This window comes from Coregonus lavaretus, assembly GCF_964263955.1.
Source record: "Coregonus lavaretus genome assembly, chromosome: 38".
NCBI lineage: Eukaryota > Metazoa > Chordata > Actinopteri > Salmoniformes > Salmonidae > Coregonus > Coregonus lavaretus.
The window spans coordinates 30,833,255-30,844,377 of NC_140025.1; the positions used below are offsets into that span (position 1 = coordinate 30,833,255).

At 39.9% G+C, this 11,123-nt stretch overlaps 1 protein-coding gene across 1 annotated transcript; it reads right to left on the reverse strand.

Moving 5' to 3' along the window:
• Positions 1 to 1,024: 1,024 nt before the first annotated feature.
• On the reverse strand, positions 1,025 to 11,030 carry LOC311112319 (putative E3 ubiquitin-protein ligase HERC3). The gene is given in 24 exon segments (XM_084155381.1): positions 1,025 to 1,359; positions 1,474 to 1,576; positions 1,879 to 2,062; positions 2,331 to 2,401; positions 2,986 to 3,049; positions 3,306 to 3,472; positions 5,345 to 5,488; positions 5,592 to 5,759; positions 6,128 to 6,226; positions 6,536 to 6,658; positions 6,916 to 7,070; positions 7,372 to 7,564; positions 7,728 to 7,833; positions 7,954 to 8,013; positions 8,205 to 8,218; positions 8,222 to 8,332; positions 8,441 to 8,517; positions 8,617 to 8,741; positions 8,904 to 9,034; positions 9,246 to 9,337; positions 9,722 to 9,943; positions 10,077 to 10,153; positions 10,371 to 10,482; positions 10,562 to 11,030. Coding segments are annotated over 24 exon segments (3,042 nt in total). The 5' UTR covers positions 10,794 to 11,030; the 3' UTR covers positions 1,025 to 1,147.
• Between the last annotated feature and the right edge of the window lie 93 nt (positions 11,031 to 11,123).

Here is an 11,123-nt window from a genome sequence, read left to right on the forward strand (position 1 = left end):
CACCCCCGGGCCCTGTACTGTGGAGTTTGCCAACACCCTGGTCCTTAACGCCAAGGTAATGTCTGGCCACAAACACCAGAGGGCGCTGTTCCATAAAGAAGATCTCATGATGAGCACTGATCAAAAGTGCACTCACTTGCTGTATGTTTCTGGAAGAGATCTATTTTGCACTGACCTTTTTAAAATCAAAGAGTCCTGTTTGCCATTTAATCACAGGTGGCTGTACCTCTAATATTACCTATATTTGACAATTCAGTGTCTTAGAACCCTACATGACTTTGTTTACACAAGCATCTGTTTTGAAAGGGAAGGAAGTACGCATCATTTGAACAGTATGTATGCATTTTTGGAAATTGAATCAAGTTCACTGAGGAAAATGAGTCATTTAGAAGTGCTATGAACATGAGTAGTACTATAACTATAAGTTAAGGTCAGTTGTGCTCAAATCATGAGTCTGGAGGTCCATAGTACTGCAGGTTTTCTTTTTATGTCAGTGCTCTATGCAGCCGATAATACGGCCTTTAGAGGCATTTTCCCGGTCGTTCACAGATCGCATTCATGGTAAACGCTGGCATGTCTGCTCAAGTGTGAATTACCTTTTAAAGTCTTAGTGCGCTGCGCTATATTGCGCCTTCAATTAAACCCTACACTATATTGTGAATTGGGGAATCATGGTTGGAAAGGACGTGTGCCAAAAGATCTGTGCCTTATTGTGTGCCACCTAACTGCAGAGATATAATGTTTTCATTGATATTCTGTAATGAACCATTTGGTGCGTCTTGTAAATGAGTAAATGAGTAGTACTTGTGTTCAACTGGAACCCTGGTATGCTTCTTTTGACAATTAGATTATTTCAAATACTTTGGGATTGCCTTGTACCTTGGTTGTTATCAGTTTTGTTAATTTGAATATGTGTTTAATGTGCAGCACAAACCATTCTGTACTTTTGGATTTATAAATGTTTTAATAAAATGTGGTGAATGCAATAATGATTACACACAAATGTCATAGTACCGCACAGATCTCAAGTTAGGATTTGAAATACAACCCTATATTAAAACAATCCAAATCTTAAACCCAACTATGGAACAATGAAAAGATGAACACAGGAGAGGAGTATATACACAGCAGCAACACTATACACTCATTATTCATCCCAGAAGCCTCTGTTGTGACCGACAGCTTCTATAAGCCTGCTCTGTAGTGTTTCTTTGGAGGGGTATATGGGCAGCTGCAACAGAGAGTGACAGGTCAGCGCCTCTGGGAAATGCTTTTGGGAGGAGTTGAGAAGGATTTGGACCCTCATCCTGATCTGGTTCATACCCAGGATGGGCACACGGTCACAGCCAGTCAGGAACACTGAAGGGGCAAAGGTGGGAGGGGAGGGAGGGCAGTGAATGACAGAATATAACTTTATTCTCAGTAGCCTACGTTATTTGTTCATCTGTTACAATGAAAAAGTTCCATACTTACGCAGGAAAGCTTTCTTTTGATCCTCTGTCAGTTCCTCAAACACCTCCCAGAATGTGACGATGTTGGGATGTCCAGCATGGTACTCTCCTTCATACACAGTGTTCTAGTTTGGGGGACAATGCCCTCAATTAATATGGTGAAGCAATAGACACTTGACACCATTCAAACCATTTGGCAAATCAATGTATCAAAACAACATTTTAGCTAGGTTCCAGAACATGTTACATACCATGAATCCCAAATCAACCCCTAGAACACTTGTTTTTTGCCCTCTGATAGGCTAGGTGAAATCTTCGTCATATATTATATGTTTTTACTTGTCTAATGCTCTCAGATGTAGACAATTGGCTAGGGGTAGATTTGGGATTGAGCTTCAGTCATGTAGTAACAAAACATGGTTCTGACCTGTTTCAGCGTTTCCCAGTCGAAGTTCTCCTTCCCCACCATCACCCCCCTCAGTTCCTCTGGCTGGAAGAACTCCACCACGTCCATGTCACACACCTTGAAGAAGCCTTTCCTGAACTCTTCAAACACCTTCTCTACTGACTGGTTGAAGATGTAGTTCACATAGGTGTCAACAAACTCCTTCCTGTCAAAAGAATGACATACAGAGTCAGATATCCATTGAGTTGAAGCTAGTATAGGTTGGTGTCAATTCCAGTTGGTGTCAATTCAAGGAATGAGAAGCGCCATTTACTTTCAATTATGATTTTTCCATTCATACAATTGCATTTCAGTGTGTCAGATGATATTGCCAAAATGGAATTGACCCCAACCCTGGTAGCTGTAGCAATGGAAAAATGTGTCATACTGTACACCTTGTATTTTGTCAGTTGTAAATATTGCAATAATCTTACTTGTTAGCACTTGTGACGAGTTTTCCAGTTTCTTTGGGATCAAGTTCCACCGCTACGTCATCCCATACCACCTATTATAGTGAGTAATGAAAATAGTGAGGTAAATGAACAATGACAACACTGCAGACTGAGGGTATAGACAAATAGATGGGAGTGATCTGGGAGAGACATACACACTGATATAATATAATTTATCTTATGTTAAGTCATTCATACAGCTTCACTTCAATTAACTACAGATGTAGGATCTTAATTTGAGCCAATTTGATACAGCAGGAAATGTGAATTATTATGTGTATTATCATTAATGGACATTTTTTGTAGGGGTTGATACATTTTTCGTAAGGGCAAATCAATTCTGTCATTCTGTCATCATACACAAATCAATTCTGTCATCATACACAAAAATGTATGCACGCACGACTGTTAGTCGCTTTGGATAAAAGCGTCTGCTAAATGGCATATTATTATTATTTTAAAGTGGAAATTACTAACTTTAGAAGCCTTTTAAAACCTTGAATACACTACAACTTTGCATTTCCTGCTGTGCGGGAAAATTGTCAGCAACAAAAGAGTGATCAAATTAAGATCCTACATCTGTATTATGTTACATTTTATTTGTTCATCGATCAAACTGTTTGAAAGCAATACATACTGAGAAAGTAATGTCCATGTTTTCGACATCATCATCAGGGTAATCCAAGATGTACTGCAAACTCCTTCAAAAGCATTGAAAATAATATGTGACAATAGATGTGACAATTATAAATCGGCAATCAATAAATCATGATGCATTAATCAATAAAAAACGATTTATCCAAATAATTAATAATTGCTTATCCACACAGAGCAAGTGCTCTGCCCCTGAGATGCAATTTCTTAGTCTGTCCTTGGTGTCCTTATAACAAACACAACTGCCTGTACCGTAATACATTACTGACAAAGGGATAACAATATATTATGGTATGAACTTACCCTGCTTCAATGGGGCTAAACTCTCTCAGGTCCTCTAAAGAGGGCTTGATGTTCACCAGCTTCTTGAAGAAGGCCATTGGGAAGGGGAGGTGCACCATGTTGTTGTTGTACAGGGCCATCCCACACAGAACCCCAAACAGGAAATAACGCTTCTCCTCTACTCTAGGCTGTTAGTGAGGATGGGTTGGACAAGAGACAAGAAATACAGTGGGGGGAAAAAGTATTTAGTCAGCCACCAATTGTGCAAGTTCTCCCACTTAAAAAGATGAGAGAGGCCTGTAATTTTCATCATAGGTACACGTCAACTATGACAGACAAAATGAGAATTATTTTTCCAGAAAATCACATTGTAGGATTTTTAATGAATTTATTTGCAAATTATGGTGGAAAATAAGTATTTGGTCAATAACAAAAGTTTCTCAATACTTTGTTATATACCCTTTGTTGGCAATGACACAGGTCAAACGTTTTCTGTAAGTCTTCACAAGGTTTTCACACATTCCTCCATGCAGATCTCCTCTAGAGCAGTGATGTTTTGGGGCTGTCGCTGGGCAACACAGACTTTCAACTCCCTCCAAAGATTTTCTATGGGGTTGAGATCTGGAGACTGGCTAGGCCACTCCAGGACCTTGAAATGCTTCTTACGAAGCCACTCCTTCGTTGCCCGGGCGGTGTGTTTGGGATCATTGTCATGCTGAAAGACCCAGCCACGTTTCATCTTCAATGTCCTTGCTGATGGAAGGAGGTTTTCACTCAAAATCTCACGATACATGGCCCCATTCATTCTTTCCTTTACACGGATCAGTCGTCCTGGTCCCTTTGCAGAAAAACAGCCCCAAAGCATGATGTTTCCACCCCCATGCTTCACAGTAGGTATGGTGTTCTTTGGATGCAACTCAGCATTCTTTGTCCTCCAAACACGACGAGTTGAGTTTTTACCAAAAAGTTACATTTTGGTTTCATCTGACCATATGACATTCTCCCAATCCTCTTCTGGATCATCCAAATGCACTCTACCAAACTTCAGACGGGCCTGGAAATGTACTGGCTTAAGCAGGGGGGCACGTCTGGCACTGCAGGATTTGAGTCCCTGGCAGCGTAGTGTGTTACTGATGGTAGGCTTTGTTACTTTGGTCCCAGCTCTCTGCAGGTCATTCACTAGGTCCCCCCGTGTGGTTCTGGGATTTTTGCTCACCGTTCTTGTGATCATTTTGACCCCACGGGGTGAGATCTTGCGTGGAGCCCCAGATCGAGGGAGATTATCAGTGGTCTTGTATGTCTTCCATTTCCTAATAATTGCTCCCACAGTTGATTTCTTCAAACCAAGCTGTTTACCTATTGCAGATTCAGTCTTCCCAGCCTGGTGCAGGTCTACAATTTTGTTTCTGGTGTCCTTTGACAGCGCTTTGGTCTTGGCCATAGTGGAGTTTGGAGTGTGACTGTTTGAGGTTGTGGACAGGTGTATTTTATACTGATAACAAGTTCAAACAGGTGCCATTAATACAGGTAACGAGTGGAGGACAGAGGAGCCTCTTAAAGAAGAAGTTACAGGTCTGTGAGAGCCAGAAATCTTGCTTGTTTGTAGGTGACCAAATACTTATTTTCCACCATAATTTGCAAATAAATTCATTAAAAATCCTACAATGTGATTTTCTGGATTTTTTTTCCTCAATTTGTCTGTCATAGTTGACGTGTACCTATGATGAAAATTACAGGCCTCTCTCATCTTTTTAAGTGGGAGAACTTGCACAATTGGTGGCTGACTAAATAGTTTTTTCCCCCACTGTACGCCATTGATAACCTGATAGCTTAAAATACATTAAAGAGAAGGTACTGTGGTTTCTAGAATACAGTAGTAGGCTAGTAATACAGTAGTAATACTGTAGTAGTTCCTCTCCAGGAACATATCATTAGTGTTTCACTACCAGCACATTTGAAGCTATTTGAAAATACAATGATTATCGATGTAGAAATAAAATAATGTGGTGAGGTGCGGAAAACCTCATAATCCATGTGTGATTTCCCTAAACGTACCTTACCTTTGCAGGGAACCAGGCTAGCGTCTTGTTGTCGTTGTACATGAACATCCCAGACATCCCAGGTACCAACAGCTTTTTAAACAAATGGAGGAAGAAGTCCCTTTTGTAGACGTCTGTTAACTTCGCATCCTCGTCGAAATACACCTGAGAGAGGTAAGCACTACATTTTGGCATAGCCCTTCTCTGTTCAAAACATTGTCTCGTCATTGGAAAGCTATCATTCCTAAATGTAACAATATGGATTTACCACAAGGGGCCTCTTGAAGGTACTGGGACATGCTACACTCAGTTGTTGGAAAGTGTCTTCGATGAGTGATGCTCGCTTCAGCCTCAACTCAAAGGACGCAGCAGGGGCCGCCACGGGGAACATGTTAAAAGGCCACATGCCAGTCCTTTGGCGATTGTTAGGGGGATTCTGCAATGCATACAGTACAATATTAAGTCTTCAGTTAGTGCTTTTCTAGTACAAAAAAGGTATTAATTTCAACCAGTTTCTCCCATCAAAAAGGTTCAGAAATATGGTTGGTTTCTTCAGTAGTGATGGTCAACATTCTAGAGCTACTTGGAATGCAGGCTTTTGCTCCAGCCCTGTTCTAACACACCTGATTTAGCTAATCAAGGTCCTGGTGAGCAGCTGATTAGTAGAACCAGGTGTGTTAGAGCAGGGCAAGAGCAAAATATTGCATACACAGTCAGTTAGTCTAGTAGGGAGTTTACCCACCCCTGATTTATAGTATCTGCTGTATATTATAATACTATATATTGAGACGAAAGTGTCATTACCTGTGTGAGTGCGGCGTTGATGTTAAAAACAATTATCTTGCTCTGCAGATTCATCAAGAATGGGTAATGACAAAAGATGGCAGGTGTCTGATCCACATCCTGAAAGTGGTGTAAAAATAAAAATATTTACAATGCATCTCAATTAAGGAGCTCCTTTGTCTAATTATGTTATTCTGCACTGATAATAATTAACTTAAGAAGGTGAGAAAGATTCTCTAGTAGGAAAACAAAATGTTTCCTTTAATCTCTCTTTCCAGATAATTTCAGGTAGAGGAAATCTAAAGCCTCTATTGAGATGCAGCCTATGACACTTTCTAAGACCCAAACAACAAACATCAAAACACCTCAAGACTGACAGCAACTAGCATGTTTAGCAATCAGTGACTGAGACAAAATAACGTTTCTTACCTGCTTTGACCATAAACGCCAAAGCTTTACATCCTCCGCTAGAAATATGGGATTGAAGTGAACCTCTTCCATACAAAAGGTACTGTCTGGAACTGTCTGGGTCTCTCCAGATTTTTGGTTTGCCTTTGAAATAATATAGAAAAGTAAAATACATTTTGACAATATTTATTTATTAGCAAGTATTAGCTAAATATTTTCCATGTGTGTCAGAAAAATATTATTTAATCAAATCTCAGTTATGGTCTCATCGATTCTAAATAGGTTGCATTGAAATAACTGGCACCCTGGCACCAGATTGGTCCCAGAAGATGACTGGTCAAAATGGGAAAACAGCTTTATAAATGGATTGACAGTACGAGCAGAGAAGCATGGACACTGACTCTGTGGAGATGGCCGAGGACATGGAGCAGGTGTTTGACCCCATGGTCACGGGTGCGTAGAATATGTTCACTTGTCAGAATCACCGATAGGGCCTTCTTCCACATCCCAATGTGCTTGGTCATGACAGAGGGCTTCAATGAGGACCAGCAGTCACCTACAGGACATGATAACACACAGATTACATGATCAAACCATTTTGTGGGGGCATAGAATTTGCTCTACTTCACAATCATTCCAGGGGTACCCCCAAAGTGCACACATTTTGTTTTAGCCCAGCACTACCAAACTCGATTCAAATAATCACTGGTTTTGTAAATTTTGCCTAGTCTAAATCTGCCAGACAGCGAATGAACAAGGACAAAATAAGTTGGTAACAGCACAAACAGATTTACGACCATGTTATTGTTGATTAGTTTAATTTGGGGTGAAACATTTTAAATGGACGGCAACATTACCAAGGACCTGCAGCTTGTCGGGGTGCAGTCTGAGGATAGCAGCAGCAAGGGCTTCAGTGAGATCTGTCCTTCTGTGCCGTTTGTGAAGGACCCTCAGGAGCTCAGGGAGAACCAGGTAGACCCTCAAGCTCTCCACTCCAATCGGCTCCTCATACAGGGAGGGAAGTAGTGCGTGCTGGACAACAGCTTCAACCTAGTGCAATGAAAGAGGTGTGTGAATCGCCCCTCATTCAAATGATAATAACAACAATTTAGAAGTATTTCAGCAATTCAATGTGCAATCAAAGACACATGTCAGAATACATAGGAATAGGAATACGATTACATATCAATTCATAAATGTATTCACAAAATACCTCAGTCAAAACTTTGTCCTTTTTTGCCAGCTTCCGGAATGCGCCTTGGACGAGTGACAAATCCAGGCCAGACTGTTTTGGTGAGGTTTGGTAATGTTTGTCACAACTAATAAAACCAATAAATAATTGTCAATATCTATGCCATATTTAAACCAGTATTCTTCGATAATGTAATATTTCAAACATAAGTCAATCATGTATTTGAACCAATATTAAAAACTGTTACCTTTTATCAAGAAAGCTCCCATTTAAACATGACGCAGAAGAAAGCATTTTTTTGATTTCCCTGCAAATACAAGTTTGAGTAATTATTCAGTTCAGTATGTGACCATACATAAACAAAATAAGGAAACAGCAACAACGGTAAATGATAGTTACTTATATCCAATGAAAAATGTATGCACTCACTAACTGTAAGTCGCTCTGGATAAGAGCGTCAGCTAAATGACTAAAATGTAAAAATGTAATCATACTTACTTCTGTACCTTTTTTCATGATTTTGAATCACATTCTGAGATCCATTTGTCAATGATTTCTTCATCTAATGCTTGTTGTGTCACTTTGCCCACACTTGACCTGAGATTGTTTGACCTTTCTTCAGACTCCTGTGAAGATGACAATGTAATGCAATGTATCACAGCAATGTTAAGTACAAAGGACAAACTATGTTCTGTTCTGCTAACTAAATGTTTCAAACCGAATTGTGTCCATACCTGACCAAGAGTGCACAATGCAAAGGAATGGTTTCCTCCAGCAAAAATGTGTTCAATTTTCTGGTCATCAATCTGGTCTGAAATGTTGACAAAAATAGTTCATGATCGAGTTAATGTTATTTCATGTTTTACTTCATGTTATTTTAGATGAGTATTGAAATAAATGAATGTTTTACCTGGCAGTTGTACTGGGAGGGGCACAGACTGATCAATCTTTACTCCATTTCCCAGCTGCCCTTGCTCTCCGCGCCCAAATGAGTAGATCTCATTAGATGGCCCCACAAATGCTAATGTGTGGTGTCTAATGTGGCAAACGGACAGAGAAAACATTTCTCAAATCAACAATGAATTTTAAAAAGGTCTTATGCTAAGATGAACATAACCAAACAGATACTACATCACAATTCGTGTACTGTCAAAATATTTGGTCAAATCCAGATCATGTCTAATAAGTGTAGCCTACCTTCCACAGGCTATCTGGGTCACCTTTAACCCCCAGAGTTGCCCCACCACTCTAGGTCGTAGTTCATCTCGGAGAGAGTTGTGTCCAAGCTGTCCATAGCGGCCTGAGCCAAATGTGAACACCACACCTCCCTAGAACAAAATCCACCCAGACAGTTATCATACAGTGTTTTCCTCTCGTTAATGAGGACGTTTCAATACGAATTTCCAGGGAACTAAAAACTACAACATTGAGACATCCATATAAATAAATACACATAACATGTAGACATATTGTATGGTCCAAACAACATTTAGTTCAAATAATAGGGAAAAGTGTTATTGTGTCAGACAGATATACAACCTTTGTCAGAACGGCAGTATGTTCTCCTCCACATGAAATTAAAACAGTCTTCTTCAGATTCAGGCAATCAACAGGAGCTGGAGCATGTCTGTCTACAGAAAATTGGGTTCATTTTATTGTTATTATTATATATAATTTTTTACAATCATTTATTTACAACACAACACATACAACATATCAACCTCAAACATGACGCAACATCTCATCCTGGTCAAAATAGTTTTTAGACAGATAAAGGCACATTTCTATACTTTTGTTAATTTTTTCAACATAATTTCAACCACAACAAAAGTGGTTCAGATTAGATATATCAGTGGTCTCCAGCTACAGCCTGAGAGAGCTACTGGGTGTGCAGGCTTTTGTTTAAGCCCAACACTAACACCTGCTTCAAATAATGTACTGCTCATGGACCTTGATTATTTAAATATATTTAACAACAGACAACATACACATATATTGTGTAATGTATACTGTACTTTTTGTGTCCCCTAGTCCCAGTTGCCCGGCGGTGTTCTTGCCCCAGCCGAACACAGCTCCAGAAAGGGACAGAGCGAAGCTGTGGTCTCCCCCCGCAGTGATCTGAACCAGGGGGATCCCTGATAGAGACTTCAGGGGCTTGGGGGACATGGCGCTTGGCTCGCCCCATCCTAAACCCAGCTGACCGCTGGTGTTCTGACCCCACGTGAACACCTGACCGTCTGAACAGAAATCATAAGTTAGCAACCATACAGTGAGAACATTGTACAGGATTACAGTTTTGAGAGTTTAGACTGTTTTGGTTAAGATGTATTGTGAAACTGTGCTATTAGTGGTGTGTTAATGGTCATTTACCCTGTGTTAGTGAAATTGAATGCTGGTCTCCACATGCAACCTGAGTTACCTGTCGGTTACATAGGTTATCCAATGGTCTGATAGAAAAATAAAAAAACAAACAGATGAATAAGATTAGAGTTGGCTCATTTGAATTAAATGACAAACAACAAATTGTTTTTATACTTTAGCTATTTGAATGTGGGGGTGACTAAAACGTCAATCAAAACACTGACACTGAATTACTATAAGGCATTGCTTACATTTTTTTAGGGTAAGCTACATATACATTTATCATTATGGAATGGAACCCACCTGGGAATATTGTCTTTGTCCAAGCAGAGAACCCGGCCCTCTTCAGACAGTAAAACCGCATGAGAATCTCCACAACTCACAGCCCGAATATTCTCCTTACAGTTCACAATCTCTAAAGCACATAAAACATATGATTCCGCAACTCAGGAATATATATTATAAATATTGATTCGAAAAAAGATTAGACCTACTCAGTTTCCCTGTGATTCTTCTCCCATCTTGGTCCTCTTGAATCCGTGCGACTGACACTTGTCTCACATTATTTCTGATAAAGGCGACCACACTGTTACCTGCGGACAGGTCCTGAATTTTAGATTTCAGGTGTATAAAATTAACGCAATTTATATCAGTTTTTGTCGTATCTAAACCATTCGCCTTCACTAAACCAAAGCCATTACGACTATCCTCTCCCCATGAAAACATTGTTGTGTTATATTCCTAAACTAGTCCATACAGAGAACACTTGAAGGAGAGCACCTGCCGATGCTCCGACTCAATGATGGGTTTATATGACCGCAACCGACCCTATGACATACAGAAAGCCTCATCATCAACAAAGCATGAAACGAAAATGAATCTTGAATGAATCGCCCGAACAGAAACTTAGGCCATCGTATGGATGTTTATAAAGTAGCCCTGTGGGCCCAATACATAATCTGCATGGGTATTTATTGAGGGCATAAAAGAAAACACGCCTACAAACAAACATAATTTATAGTTTGGATTAGGCTACTTGTTGACTCAAGGCCGAAA